The 19,470-nt window shown below is 52.9% G+C and overlaps 1 protein-coding gene across 3 annotated transcripts in view; it reads left to right on the forward strand.

Moving 5' to 3' along the window:
- The window catches only part of SHF (Src homology 2 domain containing F), a 73,841-nt gene that overhangs the window by 15,551 nt on the left and 38,820 nt on the right, over positions 1-19,470 (forward strand). For all 3 annotated transcript variants that reach the window (XM_073363257.1, XM_073363258.1, XM_073363256.1), the window contains exon 2: positions 13,540-13,669. In XM_073363257.1, coding sequence (XP_073219358.1) covers positions 13,540-13,669 — 130 coding nt within the window. The remainder of the gene's footprint in view (positions 1-13,539; positions 13,670-19,470) is intronic.

Here is a 19,470-nt window from a genome sequence, read left to right on the forward strand (position 1 = left end):
TCAGTAGAAGCGGGACCAATCTCCTAAGAGGCAGGCTATCTAGAGTAGTCAGGTGTGGATTAAACTAATAGCAAAAGGGGAGGATAAAAGAGGGAAGAAATGGGCACTCAGCACAAAATCAAGATGTTGAGAACAAAATTAAGGAACCAAAGGACACAAAGAGAAGAAATTCTTGAATTGTGTGTATGCCAATGCCAGGAGCCTGGGTAACAAACAAGAGAAATTGGAATTGCTCATTTATGAGCATAAATTCAATCGAGTTGGTATTGCTGAAACCTGGCAGGATGATTCGCACAATTGGAATGGTCAAATCAATGCTTATAACCTATTTATGAAGGATCAAGTGGACAAAAGGGGAGGGGGAGTGGCACTCTGTGTCAAAAGTGGCATCACCGTTTCCAAGTCAGTGATAACTTGAAAAAAAAACGATCTTGAATGTCTATGGATCAATGCCCTGACAGGTAAAGCACAAGATGGTGTCCTGGAAGAAAGCTGATGATGTGCCAGGGTTTTAAAAGGGTAAACAGGATGACCCAGGTAACTGTTGGCCTATCAACCTGATGCTGATCCTGGGCAAGATAATGATGCGGTAGGGTCGATTAATGGTGAGCTAAAGGAGGGTGATGTAATTAATGCAAATCAACATGGGTTTATGGAAAATAAATTCTGTCAAACTAACTCAATATCTTTTTTTTTTTTTAATGAGGTTTGGTTGATAAAGATAACAGTGTTGACGTAATAGATTTAGACTTCTGTGAGGCGTTTGACTTGGTCCCACATGACGTTCTAATTAAAAGAGCTAGAACGATATAAAATTAACACGGCACACATTAAGTGGATTAAAAACTGGCTAATGGATAGGGTTCAAAACGTAACTGGAAATGGGGAATTGTCAACGAGCCTTTGTGTTTCTGGTGGGGTCCCACAGGATTGGTTCTTGGTCCTGTGCTATTTAACGTTTTTATCAATGACCTGGAAGAAAACTGGTAAAGTTTGCAGATAACACAAAAATTGGGGGAGTGGTAAATAATGAAGAGAACAGGTCTCTGATTCAGAGCGATCTGGATTGCTTGATCAACTAGGCACAAGCAACCAATGTGCGTTTTAATACAGCTAAATGTAAATGGATACATCTAGCAACAAAGAATGTTGGTCATACTTACAGGATGGAAGCTCTGTCCTGTTTCAGTGACTATGAAACAGACTTGAGGGTCGTGGTGGAGAATCAGCTGAACATGAGCTCCCAGTGTGACCCTGCGGCCAAAAGAGCTAAGGCATCCTGGGATGTATAAACAGGGGAATCTTGAGGTGGAGTAGTGCGGTTATTTTACCTCTGTATTTTGCACTGGTGGGACTGCTGCTGGAATGCTGAGTCCAGTTTTGGTGCCCACAATTCAAGAAGGATGTTGATAAATTGGAGAGAGGTTCAGAGAAGAGCCATGACTATGATTAGTGGATTAGAAAACCTGCCTTCTCGAGAGAGACTCCAGCAGCTCAATCTATTTAGCTTAACAAAGAGAAGGTTAAGGGGTGACTGGATCAAAGTCTATAAGTACCTCCAAGGGCAACAAATATTTACTAGTGGGCCCTTCAGTCTAGTAAGGAAAGGTCTAACACCATCCAATCACTGGAAGTTGACATTAGACTAATTTGGACTGGAAATAAGGTGTAAATTTTTAACAGGGAGAGTAATTCTGGCCTTTGAATCTGTGTACCTCCAAGTCTGCTGTGGTTTGCATTTGCCAGTGACACTCGATGCTCATGATGGGTTTGAGGCTGGTGGGCCTGTTCAGAGCAGCTGTCCAGGACATCCCTGAGGGGATGGGGGTTCTGAACCTTATTGCTTTTAGGTGGGCCTGGAGCCTGCCTGCCTAGACACTGCATCCCCTCCCCCACCCTGCTCACAGCTAAGCCCCTGGCCTGCCTTCCTGGCTTTCGCAGCCCAGCTCGTGGTGACCCAGCTCGTGGTGAAAGGAAAGGCTTTGAACTTTCAAGAAAACAGATGTGGCTCCTCTCCCTGCTAGGAAGCTGCCGTATTGGCTGTAACTTTACTGCCACCATAAAGAGCTCTGAGGTGCTGCTGTGGCCTGGGTGAGCCAGACAGCCTGAGCATCTCCCACAAAGCAAATGCAATGCCTGTGCTTCAGAGCCCCCAGGGCGCTGGGAAACCCCAGCCCTGCGCTTCCTCCCGAAGGCTGATCAGGGAAGATTCACTCTCTAGGAGCACAGGCAGAGTGCGGGTTGTGTGTAAACGCTTGCTTCTGGGCGTGTCTGTGTTTGTCCCTGGCCACCTGTGTGGTGTGCACATGTCTGTATGTCTGTTCATGTCCACACGTATGCCTGCCTGTTAGAGCGTGTGCGTGAGTGTGTGCACACTGCAATCGGGGTGCATGATTACAGCACGGGTAGACATCTCGTGTGTGTGTGTAACAGAGGGAGGGGGATTGTGTCTGGGTCTCTGTGTATTTGCACATCTGATTTGAACGGGATGCACGTTTATAAGATATAACTCCCCACCCCTGAATCTCAGCCCTGTTTCTAGGGCTACAGGAATTGCCAGACTGGATCCGACCCGAGGTCCATCTAGCTCAGTGGCCTGCGCCAGCAGCTGCAGAGGGAGTGCACCAGATGTGGGGTAACCTGCCCCCATGCTTGTCTCACTGGCCCCTGATGGTGAGAGGGTGGATCAGCCCCTGCGTGTTCTTTAAGGATCTGTGCTCACGCATCCTGTGTGGCTGGCAGGTCTCCCCACCTCATGCTAGTGACTTGGGCTTTGGCCTCCAGGGGTCAAAGTCTGACCAGCACCGGGCTTTGTCCTGCTGACTGCGAAAGAACCAGCACCACCTCAGGCCACCCCTTGTCTGTGGAGCAGAGGCAGGGACACGCAGGCTCCTCTGTCTGGACACAGTTCCCTTTGCCCTGGGTTCTAGGCACTGCTGAGTACCCATGGTGCTTCCTGTGCAGTGGCTGGAAGCTGCTTGACTCTAGCAGTTTCTAGTTTGGCTGGGGAATGCGCCCTACGGCCCATTTCTGCCCTGCCCCCATAAGCTAACAGTGGGCCCTACTCCAGCTCTGACTGTGGTGAGTCTGTGGCTATGGTCCCAGGGCCCAGCAGCTGTGGTAAACCCGGTGTCTTCTTAGTGGCAAGCTGAGCCATGGGTTTCCTCCCTATGTTGCTTTGAGCTGTGTGCTGCTCAGCTCTGTGGGCTGTGCTCAGCTCTGTGCTGGTTAGCCAGCTGGGAGCCCAGCGTTTAGGAAATGGCTGTAAATAGAGCGTGGCTGGGCAGGCGCTGTGCTAGGAAGCGCCGTACGCTGCTTGTTCCTAGGATGGCTTTGAGCTGCCAGAGAACAATGATAGCAAATTTCCTGCCTCCTGATGCAAGCCAGAGGCTGGCTGTTCTTGGAGAGCTAGCTCAGCTTGCTGGCAGAGGGCCAGGCTGGATTGATTTAAATCATTGTTTCCATTTGTGCATCAGTTACTTGAATAAAGTTATTTTCTAAAGAACGGTGCATGCTCAATGGTTGCTGTAACTCTCCAAATGTGTTGACTTACAGCAAAATAGAGCCTTTACGCTAGATTTGATACAGCTTTTTACTACGTAGGGGAGTACACTATAACTATATACATTTATTTAAGCAATTATATAGCTTCATATTTTCATTCTTATTAACTTTTTTAGTTATTTTTTAGTATGTTAGGAAATGGTATATTGCTTATTTACTAGATAATGAACTTTTTGCTCATGATATCACATCTAGCTGCATTAGCATGGTAACTGGAATTTAATTAAACACACAACACAGCATATAAAATGTATTTTTAAGTAAAACAACCTTCAGTGTTTTGGATACATGGACTTCTCTTATCAAAACATGTTTCACATTTACAACTAAATGATTTATGAAACAGAGGGGTTAACTGTAGTCAGTGAATTAAACTGATTAATTGAGGTCAGCCTGGGCAAATGTTCAAATATGCCAGAGTGAAAGTGACTGGAGCTTAAATTCCTAGTCTCATCAAAGTCTCTTGAAAATGAGACAGACTGCAAAGTTATGTAGGCTGACCTATGCGCCCTGTTTATGAAGCTTGACCTCAAAAGTGAGGTGTTTCCCCCCAATTCTTTCTTTATATAGAAAAGCAGCTTTCAACTCAGTGTTTTCATAGAGGCTCATGGATTCGTTTTTGGGTTTTTTTTAATTACATGTTTTAAGGGGTTATAAGAAGTTCAGGCCAAACCATATTTTGTATTAAATTCTGATTTCATTTTAAACAGGTTTATTTTTAAAAAGAAAAAATTATTAGCATTTAAATGACAAAATAAAAAAATCTGATTTAATTTTTTTTTAAATCATTGATTTTTATTCCCCCTGCAGAGGGCCCTGTGTGCTCAGGACCAGGAGGTGCAAGCTGCTGGAGATTTCCCCTTCCCCTCTCCTCCCAGCAAAGTTGCTCTCAGCCCCAGAACTGACTGACTGGCCTTGGTAGCTGTGTCTGCTTGTCTCTGTCACTGGGGGAGTGGGTGATGGGCCAGGCACAAAGGGGGCTGGGAAGTGCTGGTGTCTGAACATGGGGTGGCTCCCTGGGCAGGTGGAGTCCCTTCCCCTCGGGCTTGTGGCTGCTTTGCTCTGAGGACTGCTGGGTAGCTCCACCTGGACAGTCCAGCTCCCTCCTTGGGGGAGAGGCTGGGTGAGGCTCCATGGTAAGTTGCACCCCTACTGCTTTGTTTCCAGTCAGGCTCTTGGAGGGCTGCAGGGCCTGGGGGTCAGTCACTTCCACTTCCTGGCACCCGGGTGGCCTGTGCCAGGCAGGGTGTTTGCCTTGAGGCAGGGGGGCAGCTTTGAGATCAGCCTCAGCTCCTCAGGCACTCAACCTGCCCCTTCCCTCCTGGCCTGGTCCTGCCTGCTCGGCCTAGCTTCAGGCTCCCCAGTAGAGCAGCTGCTATGGTGCCCCCGCCCCAGGGACCCTTGGTGCATCTGGGGTTCATAGCCTGGCTTGTGCAGGCACTGCCCAGGGCAAATGGAGCCCCGTGGGCCTAGACAGGAGGCGCCCTGCAGTGGCGGGTGTGAGGATTGCTCTGCCTTTGGCTTGCCCCTCCGCTAGTGTTGAAGGCAACAGGCAACTGCCCTGCCGAGCACCTATAACCCTCTTTACTCTCATGCTGTCTCGGCTGTTGCTCCCAAGTGCGGTGGCCCTGATGCTGACGCAAAGCATCCCTTCACTGGATGCCTGCTCACACCCCACTCCCTGGCTTTGCTTGTGTAAGGGACTGGGGCATAGGCAGTCTGGCCTAGTAGGCACAGCTGGGCTGGTGTCCACAAGTCGAAGGCCATCACGAGGTGGCAGTAAACAAGCTGGTAATTGCTAGAGCCAGAATCAATAGGCAAGAGTCAGGCCAGGGTCAGAGCTGGATATCTGAAAGTGAGGTGAGGTCTGGCATTGCTGCAGACTAGAAGTCTGCATGGATGCCCAGACAAGTCGTTTCCTCCCCCTCCCTCTCCCCCCCCCCCCCGCGTTAAATAGTGAGTATGGGCCAATCGGAATGCCACATGGTGCTATCCCTCTGGATTCTTTGGGCAGTACTTCCTGCAGCGCCTAATATCACAGCACTCCTTGGATGCGGCTCTTCATGGCTTCCTCGTGGTGATGTGGGAACATCAGCTCTGCCAGGTTCGGAAGACCCGGGTTCTAGTCTCACAGATCCTTGCTTTACTCACTCCCTTCAGGGTTGCCTTTCCTCTGGGTTGGCCCCAGGCCTGGTTTCGCCAGATGGTCTTGATAAAACCTTTTTACCAGGTCCGGTGCATGGACATGGGCAGCAGGTTCCCAAGAGCACTCTTCACTCTTCATCCCTCCCAAGGGATGAGGTAGTAGTCTCCCTCTCTGCAGTTTAGAGTCTAGCATAGTATGGACTATGTTCCTCATGCCCTTGGACATAGTATGGCAGGGGTGGCTGTTGGAACCAGCTGGGAAAGGAATCCTCCATGTAAGGCTTCAGAAGGAATACATGAAAAGCAGGATGTAGCTTAAGGAACCGAAGGAGCTGCAGTTTGAAGGTGACAGTGTTGATTTGTTGACAGATCCAGAATGGTGTGAGGAACAGGTGGTCTAGTTTGCATGATGGCCTGTTTGTAGGCCAGTGTTTGGCTGCAAACAGCCCACTGTAAGGGCCTTCCCGGTGTTAACGGTTCACCTACTGCTTGTAGTCCTTTTTCGCATCTTCGAGGTTGTCCATAAGCACCTGAATATGATGAATTCATTGGATCCAGTTGGTGGCTGCTAGGTTTGGGGAGGCTTCTGGCAAGGCCGGGCGGAAGCCATAGTGGAATCTGTAATTTGCAAAATAAAATAAAAAGAAGATGACGACTGTTCTGCTCCTTGGAGGCCTTGTCAGCATTGTTGTATGAGAACTCGGTACAAAGCAGGAGGGAGAACCAGTTATCTTGATGGCAGTTGATAAAGCACGTTAGGTATTGCTCTAGTGCTGGTTTCTCTCTGTGTCCATCTGTTTGGAGGTGGTATGCAGAGGATTTTCATGCCAAAAAGCTTGAGACAAACTGGATCTCGGTCCAAGTTGTCATGGCAGAGAAGTGAACAAAGCCGAACTACTAGGTAATGGTGATCATAATGTAATTAAATTTAACATCTTTGGGCAAGGGAAAATACCAAAGAAGCCCACCACAAATGGCTAGTTAAATGGAAATTAAAAGGAACAGTCACAAGAGCGAAATGCCTGCAAGCTGCATGGAAACATTTTAAAAACACCATAATAGAGGCTTAAATTAAATGTTTACCTCAAATAAAAGAAAAAACAGTAAGAGGACTGAAAAAATGCCACCATGGCTAAATAACAGCATGAAAGAGATGGTTAGAGGCAAAAAGCCATGCTTTACAAATTGGAATGTGACATTCCTTATGTAAATATGGTTATGATATGAATGACATAACTGAGATATACTTCATGCAAGATGGCTCATGTAAGGTATCCTTGGAAAGGTTATGATTTACTGAATGTGATTATCCAATTATCCAGCCTGTATCATTTCTGTATCTGAACTTAGGAATATTAACTACATATCAGTATTTCAAATGTGTTACTTTGGGTGTCAACCCCAACCAGCCCTTCAGGTACAACAATGGAAAGCCAGACTGGGCTAATGTGCCATTAGCAGAGACAATGGACTGTGAAAGAGCTTAGTCTTCCTGTGGACGCTGGAGACAGTCTACGAGCAATGGCTGCCACGGCCATTCAGAGACCAGGGTCCAAGTCACCTGGTACTGGATACCCCTCCTCCCCTTTTGGAATGCCAGTGGTTTTCCACTAGAAGACAAGGGGTTCCCACCTTACACAAGAGTTATATAAGGCAGGGGAGTGACATCATCGTGGTTCTTCTCTGCTTCCTCATCCAAAAAGACACTGAAAAAGACCTGGAAGCAAAAACTGAACTGAGGGGTGAAGGGTTGAACCCAAGGTGGAAGGGCATCTAGCTTGTGAATAATAATATCTGAGGTCTCAAGAGGGAGACCAGTGCAGCTGCCTTTCAGGACCTTCTGTAATCTGCCTGCAACAATATCTAGGGTGAGAAAACCTGGATTTGTGCTGGAAATGGCCCACCTGTTGATCACTTTAGATAAGCTATTACCAGCAGGACAGTGGGGTGGGAGGAGGTATTGTTTCATGATTTCTGTGTGTATATAAAGTCTGCTGCAGTTTCCACGGTAAACATCTGATGAAGTGAGCTGTAGCTCACGAAAGCTCATGCTCAAATAAATTGGTTAGTCTCTAAGGTGCCACAAGTACTCCTTTTCTTTTTGCGAATACAGACTAACACGGCTGTTCCTCTGAAACCTATTTATAACCAATTTCTTTAGTGAAACTAGCTTAGTTTGTGGGTTTGGTTTCATTTGCTTAGTAATCTGCTTTATTCTGTTTTCTACCCCTTTTACCACTTAACATCTGCCTTTTATAGTTAATAAAATTTGTTTTGTTTATAATATAACCCAGTTTCTTTAATTTCTAACTGGGGGAGGGGGAGGAGGGGAAAAATTGTGCATACCCTTCCTTCACATTGAGGGAGGAGGCAGATTTCATAATATACCTTTGGGTCTGCACTCCAAGGGAGGTGGACACTTAGTAAGTCCCTTAAGCTGAGTCTTCCCGGAGCTGATCTGCAGCTGGGTTGCGTGTGTGTTAGAGGAGGCTTTAATAGCCTGGCTCAGCAAGACAGGTTAAAGGGGGTCCATGCTGGAAGAACAGGTAGACTCAGTGCTATCTCAGCACATCAGATGGCTTCCTAAGGGGCATAACCTGTCACATGGAAGTCAAATCCTACTGAGGAAAATAGGAAGGAACATAAACTGGCAAGTATAATTAGGCAGGCCAAAAAAGAATTTGAAGAGCAACTAGCAAAAGACAAAAACTAACAGCAAAATTTTTTAAGTACGTCAGAAGCAGAAAGCCTGCCAAACCAATCATGGGGGCCAATGGACAATCGAGATGCTAAAGAAACCCAAGGCCATTGCAGGGAAGCTAAATGGATTCTTCGCATTGGTCTTCACTGCAGAGGATATGAGGGAGATTCCTACACCTGAGCCATTCTATTTAGGTGACAAATCTGAGGAACTGTCCCAGATTGAGGTGTCATTAGAGGAGGTTTTGGAACAAATTGGTAAATTAAACAGTGATAAGTCACCAGGACCAGATGTTATTCACCCAAGAGTTTTGAAGTGAAATCGCCACTTCAGTCCACCAACAAACAATGGGGGTTCTTCCTGCCAATGTTGCTTCTCTGGATAGAGACAGAGTGAGTCACGGATGCTCTAGATCCAGAGCCTGTCGCAGCTGCAGTTCCATCCGACCACTTTTGGCCATGCGGCTGAGCCACAAGCTTCCATTCTGATGTACGTGTGGCCAATTATTCAGAAGTGTTGTGCGCTGCTAAAGAGTGGCTGTGCTCCTCCCCAGGCACGGCTGCATTGCAGCAATGATAGCTGCGAGTAGAATGATTCCTTACTGTTCTCTGTAAAGGGCTTTAGGATTGTCTGGCAGGGAAAACACTAGAGAAATGTAAGATATTGTTTATAATCATAGTTAATTGTCAGTCTTCTTTTTGTTGTGTTTTGCCACATCACGGACAGAACATGTTTGCATGTAAATATTCCTGCACTGACAGAAAACTCATTTCCTGCACTAATGCGGATGTCCCCATGCGCTCTGGGGCGGGTGAATCCCATGGTGAGCTGGGGGCCCTTTGTGAGGAGGGTAGGAGCTGCATGGCTCAGAATGGACAGCATGGGAGGTATTCCCATCTGCGGGGCCCTGCTCACTTTCCTGCTGTGTTCCTAGGCTCTGGCTATTGTTGCTTGGTTCACAGGACAGGAAGGAGGGAAAGGGTTTGTTTTAAACAGATTATAATGAATGGACTGTCATGCAGTAAGTGACCGTGGGATGGCGCTGTAGCACCCAGGGGCCTCATCCACATGCATCCTCTGAATGCAGCATTGGTCCCTAGGGAGAGAACTGTCTGAAGTCGAAATGCTGGAACAAATATGACACTGCACACAAGGGGCAGGGGTGACTGCACAGTGCTGATACTGCTGGAGATCCAGTGAGCACTGCGGGTCTGGGATGACAGCACAGAGCTTATACCGCAGAAGATCCAGTGAGCGCTGTGGGGCTGGGGTGACTGTGCAGTGGTGATACTGTAGGAGATCCAGTGTGTGCTGCACCTGGAGATGAAGATGAGAAGTGGAAATGAAGCACATCATGCTCGGGGGACCAGTGGAGGTGGCAAGGCAGGTCAGATACTGCTCTGCACAGCTCGCAGGGGACAATGGAGAATCAGGGAATCTGGAAGGATGGGGGCACAGTCCCTGAGGTGGGAGGCGATGGGGTTTGATCTTCTAGAGAGGGAGGACAAGTCGTATTCATGGTGTGGGAAGATGAGGCAGGTTTGGGTCAGGGTGGGGTTTCAAACTGATGTTGGGGCTATCTGGGCTCAGGATTGTGTGGCCCTTTGGCCCTGGGACTGGTCACTTTATGTTGGGCTCTTCAGAGGCATCTGGTCATGGGACAAAAGGGGCCATGGTCCTGACAGTGCTGAGCGTGGGCTTCTGACTGAAGGAAGGCTCTGCAGGAAATGGGACTCTGAGCACAGAGCCCTGGCCTGTGCTCAGCCCTGGAACGAGCCAATGCAGCATCGTGTGTGGACAGGTGTGACCCCTGTTTCCAGCCTCTGCCTGGGACGATGGAAGATCCCAGTGTCAGGTGTCTGAGGAGGGGGGACTGCGCGCCAAGTCTGGGGGCACTGGCTGGCACTGCCAGCCCAGGGTGGATACAGGCTGAAGAACCAGAGTTGGAATAGACCCATCAGCTCCCACCCTGGGTCCTGGGCAGGCCTGGTCCTTACAGTGTGTCACTGCAGGTCTCCTGTGCTGGGGACCTGGGTGGGGGCTTCAACCCTTTCCTGGGCGGCAGGGTGGTGGTGGTGGTGGTGATTCCACAGCCCAGCCCAGTTCATTGTCAGGGCTTGGCTTCAGCCTGGCTAGGCTAGAGTTTGGCGGAGGGGTGTAGTTGAGTTGCCTAACACCATTTTCAGTGCCAGTCTGGATGCGCCACAGATATTGGATTCTGCTCTGGGCTCAGCCACACCCACTGAGGCTATAGCCCAAGAGGGTGTGGCTGCTGCTCAGGCCCCATGTGCAGGGGCTAAGCGGATGAATCCGCCTTCCCATCCAGGGCTGCTCCAACTCGCTTCTTGGCTGTGCCTGCCCCTGTGGTCCTTAGGGCCCAGGGCCTGGGCCCTGCCCTCCACCCTGTAGCCCCCCCCTCTCCCCCCCAGTTCTGTCTCTTGGCAAAGGCCTCTGTGGCGGGGGAGTTCCCAGTGGGCCTGTTGCTCCATGCAGCAGTTTGCCGACAGACCTTGGCAGGGGGGATCCTGTCTTGTGTGCGCTGGGTGGCGGGTTCTGCCAGCCTGTGAGGAGAGGGAGATGGGGGGTCTGCAGCCTGCAGTGTCTGGAGCAGAACCGCATGTCTGCAGCCCCTCATTCAGCTCGGGGTTTCCCTGCCCCAACCCAGGCTGCATGTGCCAAGGCACGGATTCCTCTGTCTGCTCTGTGCAGCGTCCCTCCCATCAGGTGCAGTGTTCAGCGGAGCTCTGCGAGAGCCTCGCCTGTAGGAGAGCGGAGGGGACAGCCAGGGCTTTCAGCCCCAGCCAGGAATAATGCTGGGGCTCAGGCTCCTGTCCCCTTCCTCACACTAACATAGCATCTCCCCTGTCTCTGCATCCAGGAGCGAGGCTTGTGGCCCCCACGCCCTCAGCTCTGCCTGGGCTTGGCAGCTATTGGTTTTGTTGTGCAAGCGACAAGCGGTGGCTGGCCGTGTTCCACAGCTGCCTGAGGGGCTAGTGCGGTGGAGCCTGCTCTGAGTAGCAGGTGATGCCTGAGCTGGCCAGAGCCCAGGGCAGAATCCGGCCTCACAGCACACTGGCTTGTCTGAGTTTAAGAATCCCAAGCCTTGGGGCTTCCATTACTTGCCTAGAGCAGTTTGTCTGCAGCCTCCTGGCACAGAGCGCCCCTTGCTAATTAGTCTAAAGGTTCCCAGCTTCAGATCCATCCCATTAGTCCCAGTTAACCCCCTTGTAATTACCCTATCTCTTGGCTGTTTTTGCCCTTCAGGTACTGCTAGCAGTGCTCTTTGGCCAGGCTCTGTCTATCTGGTTCTTTGGCTCTGTCCCTGTAATTTGGCTCCTGGGTGTCTCGCCATCTCTTCTGTTGCTGATAAAACTCTCGGACTGTCTTTGTGAATACCTCCCCTTGTGGGCTCTCTGGTCTGTGTTATCCAGAACTCAGGGTCTGGGAGCTCCCACATCTCCCACCTTCTTGCTGCCCAGGGACGCAAATAAAAACACATTCATGGGCTCTGCTGCCTTTGTCATGAGGCCTATTCATACCTACTTGTCCCAAAATGGTGCAAATGCTGGGATATTCATAGCTGATCTGGAGGGAGCCCTAGAAAATACCCAGTGAGAACATTGTTGACCTGCCACCTCTCCTAACCGGTGTTTACAGTATTCTTGTTTTGGAGCTGCCTGTCCCACAGTGTGTGCAAGAGGAGTGTGCTCTGTGTCAGTTGTGGGGCAGCAGCAAGGTGCGTTTGCATATGATAAGTTGCACATAATAACTCTGGGTAGTCCCTGGGAAGCAACTTGCCCAGCTCCTGGTGCTGCAGCCCCCCATGGTAGGTCAGTCAGTAACCCAGCCTTGTGCACCCCCAGGCAGGTAAGCGCTGTAGCGAGTGTGCTCGGGAAAGCCCAGTGCTGGTGCTGTATGATTGACAGTTATATCATTAGTGAGCATCTGATTAATAAAAGTGCCTTAATCTGTTTGGACTCCCAAGTCCGAATGCTGAGGGACAAAGACTGGATGGTTCCCATGGGTGGGGCCTCTGGCTGGCATCTGGGAATGCAGTCTGGCTACAAGGTGTCCTGATCTGCCCTGCCGCTTGGTTCATGGAGCCAGCCCGGCTCCTGGCTCAGAGCCAGAGACAGGTGGGAGCGCCCCATTTGCCCAGATCAGTGGGTGATAGGCGTATTCTGCCCACAAATGTACCTGTGTTCTCAACAGTTCCTGATCTGTGACCTGTTAGCTCCCTGATGCGCTGAGCACTTTGCTGGCCATTCTCCAGGCCATGCATCCCTGCCCAGGCCCCCTACCACCTTTCATTCACCAGCTCACTCCTTGCTGGGCAGAGGTTCAGTCTGCTCCAAGTAGGGCTTAGGGACACTCTGGGCATTTGGCCAGTGACTTCCTTGGGGCCAGGATCGTGGCTAGTGGTGTGAGCCAGGGCCTCTTTCAAGCACGGCTCCCCACATCACTGGCACAGGGGCGGCAGAGCCAGTGGGAGCGACCCAAGCCCTTGGGTAGAAGCTCGCTGGATTTGCAGGGATGGAGAGAGACATACACATTAATGTTCATGAGACAGGATGTTCCAAGGCTTTTCCTCTGTCCCCATCCCCCTGTGGGCACTGAGATACTGCAGGGAGGAGGTTCACTCTGCTGGATACTGACCATTTAGAGGCCAGCCCCTATCCCTCCCCCTTCCCAGGGGCCCTCCCCCGGCAGCTAGCTGCCTGATCCCATGTACCGTCAGCAGGGCTGGTATGAACCACTGCTGGCAGCATCTTTCATCCTACACTGCACATACTGCCCCACCCTGCTCGGTTCCCATGGCGGTCAGGAGACCCTGTGGGCTTGAGGGGGAGGGGCAGGTTGCGATCTTCAACAGGGAAATGCCAGGCAGCTGGAATGGAGCAGGAGAGGGCAGCTGCCTAGCTGCCCGGAACTGACTTGGACATTTCAGCAGCTTGCTGACCAGTGGCCTATGAGTGTATTCTGTGACCTGTGCAGGCGTAGAGAGTTTACCCAGCCTGAGGGTAAACCCCACCTGGCCTCTCCTTGGGGAGTGTCCATGCTAGGTAGAGTGGAGCAGGCTGTTGCAGAGTCCTGGTCTCTAACCCTTCTTGTCTTCTCCCTGCTGGCAGGTGATTGTCCTCGAGGACTATGCGGATCCCTTCGATGCCAAGCAAGCAGCCAGCTGCCAGCCAGGGCAGGAGAAGGTGGCAGAAAACGATGGGTACATGGAGCCCTATGAGGCCCAGAAGATGATGGCCGGTAAGGGCAGTGTTTTGTAACACTGGAGCAGTGCTGCTGAGCTTTGCTGGCTGCAGGCTGTCCCCGCTGACCTCTCTTCACGCAGCCTGGGACAAGGGCCTGTGCTGGGCTGTAGGGGAGAAGGGTCCTTGGCATTGCATAGACTTTGGCCCTCGCTGCAGGGACGTAGGCCTGGCTGTGCAGCGAGGGCTGCACTGGTCTAGCGCACGGCTTTCCTATCATGGCTATATCTAGCCTGATGGGCAGAGCCCGTGCTGCCAGGCATGCCCTGCTCAGCTACTCTGCACAGGGACTGCTGTGTCCATGCAGTGCGGTGCTGGTTTGGTAGGGGCACAGGGCACTCGGAGTGGGGGGGGGGCGCGCAGGAGGCTGTTCCAGGCTGTGCGTTCTGGGTGGTTTTCACACGTTCGGGGGTGCTTGCCGGCGCTGTCTGGGACTCTGAGACAAACTCCCATTGTTCCTCCTGCTGCATCCCATCATTCTTCTGGTTCCCAGCAGCCCAGGCCATGTTCAAACAGCTGCAAGCAGCACACAGGAGTCTCTGCTGGGCACTGGGATGCTGACTCCTGCCAATCTGTAGCTGGGTGGCATAGGGTGAGATTGTCGATCACCATGACGGTGCCACCCCAGGCAGCTACCCCCAGGGGAGACACATGCACCCAGGCAGATGCTCCTTGATGTATTCCTAGACCAGCTGCAGTTGGTGGAGCAATGTTTCTTGGCCTGGGTGACAAGTAGGGGCGGGCTTGGCAGGCTCATGGGGCAGAGCTGGGATGAGCAGCAGGGGCGGGGCGGGCTCATGGGGGCAGAGCTGGGATGAGCAGCAGGAGCGGGGCGGGCTCATGGGGGCAGAGCTGGGATGAGCAGCAGGGGCGGGGCGGGGAGGGCTCATGGGGGCAGAGCTGGGATGAGCAGCAGGGGCAGGGTGGGGGGGCTCATGGGGCAGAGCTGGGATGAGCAGCAGGGGCTGCAGAAGGCCACTGCCCTGCACGGCTGTGCTGTGCAGTGTCCCTTGCCCCGCCCCACCCCACCCCACCCCGCCTCAGAGCTGCAGCTCCAGGCATCAACACAAGGGTCCTCCTCTGTGAGGGGCTGCGCATGGCTGTTACCGTGATGAAGCCCCAGCTCCCAGTTGCTCCTGGTCAGTAGCCAATTGCTTTGATGTTGGTAAAACAGGTATCGGGGCTGCTGGCGGGGAGCATGGGCTGCTGCCCAAGCAATGCACAGGAGGGTGGCAGCTGTGAGCTCTTGGGGTTCCCAACATGTGTAGGGGAGTGACACAGACCTGCCCAGGCGGGTATATTACCCCCGGATCTAGCTGTGTTTTCAGTGTGTGACTGAAGGGGCTGGATGGGGTCTCTGCTGAAAGCTACAACAATTTTAGAGGTATGTAACGTAGAATATCTCCCCAGTCGACCTCGGGTTGAAGGACAATGGTCCGTCACTGTGTCAGAGGAGACAAAGAGCACAAGGCGGTATCCATTGAGGTGACTGTGGCAGCGAGGGCCATCTCAGGAACGGTGGCTCCCAGCCTCCTCGCCGGACAAGCGCTGTTTAGAACCGGTTGGGGTGAGAAATCCCGGAGTATACAGGAAAGGAACTTGTTAATAAGAGGAGGCGCTAGTGTGTGTCTTACATTTTTCTTTTACTTGGAACCTGATTTGTCCAGATCTTTTCCTCGCCTTTATTTTGAATCTGCACTTGGAGCTCTCTTAAGCAAATGTCACTAGAGACATGTCTGAGTCCCTCATGCTGAGGAGACGTTGAACTGAGCTGAAGTTGGTGAAGTGGGGTGCACTGCTTCTGCGGAGACAGCGGGTCGGTGTACCTTGCGGGCGTCCAGAAGAAGGGGGACTGGCCACGCGAGTGTAACAGAGCGAGAGCAGGTGTATATTGCTAGCCTGCAGACAGAAAGAGTCGGGGTTAGCAGAGCCTGGAGAGAAGTGCCTGTGTTGACCACAGCCAATGGCTGGGGAGAGTTTCCTTGTGGGGGGCACAGACGGGCTCCCTCCTGCTATGAGCAGATGGTAGCAGTTCACCTCAGATCTGAAGTAACCCTGACAAGTGTCACACGGGGCCATTGCTGGGACCCAGATGCATGTTATTTTCTCCCCCTCCAGGCTTTGGAGTTCATTTACAGAAAGGGGTGTTGCTCCATGTCCTACCAGGCGTGGCAGGTTGCCTGGGCAGGGTCATTAACATGCATTTGGCCCCTGATGCCAGGAGCTCAAAAACTCACCTGCTTCATGCCATGAGAAAGGGCAGTGGACGTTCCCGTGGACATTAATGGTGTCGTGGTTCCAGCTGTGGTCGCTTCCACCGGATAGGGCCCCTCGTGTGGCCAGGAGAAGGCGCTGTGAAGGGACCTGCAGAGCTGCAGAATTGCTGGCGAGGGAGAGGTATCTGAAAGGAAAGTGAAGGTGTCTCGTCACAGCTGGAGACCTCCAAGAGTTCTGCCCTGTGTGACTGGCACTGGGTGTGTCCCACCCGATGCTGCCCCGCTGGCAGTGGCAGCATCTCCTTTGGACTGGCGAGGGACGGGTGCTCAGCAGAGACTGAAGGACGAGGTGCAGCAGGAGGAATAATGGCAGTTTGACCCTGAGTCCCACAGTCACGGGCCACTGCTGGCTGGGGTTGGAGGTGGATGGACCCTCCTGCTCCTTCTGAACAGCCAGAAGAGGGGCCACCAGACCCCCAGGAACAAGGTTCAGGGAGGCTTATAGTTTTGAGAGCAGGGTTCAGGAGAGGCCAGTGGGTGTGAGACCCCTTATGGACAGTGCTCATCACATGCTGGGCCTGCGCACCAGAGTATATTCCAGCCCTCCTCACTGCACTGCAGTCAGGTGGCTTCCTGGCCCCCCCCAGATTGGGAACAGTTGAGCTGCTCCTGGGAGGGGAAATTGTTTTGTACTAGTGCTGGCGAGATGCAGCGGGGGTGCAAGGATGGGACCTAGAGGGGGAATTCTCTTCTTGGCAAGCGCCCCAGCATATGTTCCTCCAGGGAAGCGCCGTCTGCTCGCGTTCTCTGTTTCCAAAGCGTTGGCCCTAGCTTTTCAGGAAATGGGACCGCATGCCAACACAGGCAGTGACTAGGGCTCCTCGAGCGGTCTCGTTTGCACAGATCGCCCTTGAGGTTCAGGCAGAGCGGGCGCCTCTTGAGTGGGAACCAAGCGGACGCAGGCTGAAAGAGCAGCATCGTCGGCTATTTCACTGGGTCAGATCCAAGCTGTGCAGAGAACCAGCGCTCTCCTGGTGCTCCCGTGATGCCTCCTGCACCGTTGGCGTGACCGATGCTCTGGCAAAAAGGAAGAAGAGAATTTGCTCTCTCCTGCCCTCCCAGCCAGCTCTGTTCAGCCAATGGCTGGGAGCGTGCCACCTTCAGAGCAGCAACATGCCACAACATGGGGGTGTTTGGGTTCTAATTGTCCTTGCAGCGTTGGATGGGGGGCACTGTCTGCCCTGTGTGGTTGTGGGAGTGACCAGGGGCACCTGGTACCCACTGCGCTTTGTAGCAGCTGGCTTGTTTTGGGGGCTGGGGCCAGATCAGAGAGCCCCGTGTCCTCCAGCAAACGGGTCTGTCTGGGTCACTTCCAATGTCCTTTCTGGCACGTCCCTGTTCACCCCTGCCTGGCCCTCCACCTTGGTCCCCCGTCCATCTGTCGCTCGTGCCTGTCTGGTCCCATGAGCCCTTTCCTCTAGTCTTCTGCCCTCTTTGCCATCTTCTGGGATTGTTCACTGCTTCGCTGCCTTCCCCACTCCGGGAACTGGCCAATAGGAGTGCGGAGCCGGTGCTCAGGGCAGGGACAGCCTCGTGGCTCCCACACCTATGAGCCGGACCTGCTGGACCCTTCCAGGGTGCAGCACAGAGCCGAAGCTGGAGGTTGGGACTGGCCTGCCTTCGCACCATAGCAGCACCAAACGGACTTTTAACAGCCCAGTTGGAGGTCCTCACCAGAGCTTCCCAGGTCCCTTTTGGACCAGGTGTTCCCAATGTCACAGTCAGCAGTGACACTCAGCCAGTGTTGTAAAACAGAAGGTTTATTAGTTGATGGGAACACAGCGTAGAACAGATCTTTTTAGCACAGAAATCAGACTGACCAGTTTCCACCAGCCCAGCCTCAGTCATGCCCCGCTGCCCCGCCTTCATCCTTTGTCTCTTTCCAGGGCAGCCAGGTGTCACGGAGTGTGGGGGAGTCCAGGCCCTGCACCCCTCTTCCCGGGATCCACTGAGACTCTCAGCCAGCCAGTAAAACAGAGGGTTTATTGGACAACAGGAACACAGTCCACAACAGAGCTTGTGGGTACAACCAGGACCCCTCAATCACGTCCTTCTGGGGGAGCAGGGAGCTTAGACCCCAGCCCTGGGGTTCCCTGTGTTCCTCTCCCCAGCCCCAAACTGAAACTAAACCCACCCAGCAGGTTCCCTGCTGCAGCCTCTGTTCACATTCCTGGGCAGAGGTGTTACCTCCCCCTCCCCCTCCTGGCTCAGGTGACAGGCTCTCAGGTCTCCCATCCCCAGGGCACATTCCCAGGTCAACACTCCCCCCTCCCTGCTGAGTCACATCGTCACATCTCTCCCCCCTTCGAGACTGAACTGAGCGGGGTCACGCTGACCAGTGACCTGGGGAAGTTCGGGGCCCCCTCTCCAGGACAGCGCATCCGCTATCAGGTTGGCACTTCCCTTCACGTGGACCACGTCCATGTCGTAATCCTGCAGGAGCAGGCTCCATCTCAGGAGTTTGGCGTTGGCTCCTTTCATCTGGTGCAGCCAGGTCAGGGGAGAGTGGTCGGTGTAGACGGTGAAGTGTCGCCCGAAGAGATAGGGCTCTAGTTTCTTGAGGGCCCACACCATGGCCAGGCACTCCTTCTCGATGGCCGCGTAGTGTTGCTCCCGGGGTAGCAACTTCTTGCTCAGGTACACGATGGGGTGTCTCTCCCCCTTTTCATCCTCCTGCATTAACACCGCCCCCAGTCCCGTGTCGGAGGTGTCGGTGAACACCACAAAGGGCTTGTCAAAGTCTGGCTTTGCCAGAACTGGGCCACTGACCAGAGCCTCCTTCAGCGCCCGGAAAGCCACCTGGCACTGCTCGGTCCAGACCACCTTGTCTGGCTTCCCCTTCTTGCATAGCTCAGTGATGGGGGTGGCTATGGCGCTAAAGTGGGGCACAAATCTTCGGTAGTATCCTGCCATCCCAATAAAGGCTTGGACCTGCTTTTTGGTGTGGGGAGCGGGCCAGTCTCTGATCACCTCCACCTTGGCTGGTTCCGGCTTTAGGCGGCCGCTCCCCACCCGATGGCCCAGGTAAGATACTTCCGCCATCCCCACCTTGCACTTCTCCGCTTTTACAGTCAGCCCAGCCCCCTGGAGTCGGTCCAGCACTTGTCTAACCTGAGACACGTGGTCCTCCCAGGTCTGGCTAAAGACACAGATGTCATCAATATACGCCACGGCAAAACTCTCCATCCCCCTCAGTAGCTGGTCCACCAGGCGCTGGAAGGTGGCCGGCGCTCCCTTGAGGCCAAAAGGCAGGGTCAGGAACTCATAGAGCCCCAGAGGGGTGATAAAGGCCGATTTCAGTCGGGCATCTGCATCCAGCGGCACTTGCCAGTAGCCCTTTGTAAGGTCCATGGTGGTAAGGTACCGAGCTCCTCCCAGCTTGTCTAGGAGCTCGTCCGGCCTGGGCATGGGGTAGGCATCAGATACAGTGATGGCATTGAGCTTCCGATAGTCCACACAGAACCGGACCGACCCGTCCTTTTTGGGGACCAGCACCACCGGCGAGGCCCAAGGGCTGGCAGAT

This window comes from Lepidochelys kempii, chromosome 10 (assembly GCF_965140265.1).
Source record: "Lepidochelys kempii isolate rLepKem1 chromosome 10, rLepKem1.hap2, whole genome shotgun sequence".
Classification (NCBI taxonomy): domain Eukaryota; kingdom Metazoa; phylum Chordata; order Testudines; family Cheloniidae; genus Lepidochelys; species Lepidochelys kempii.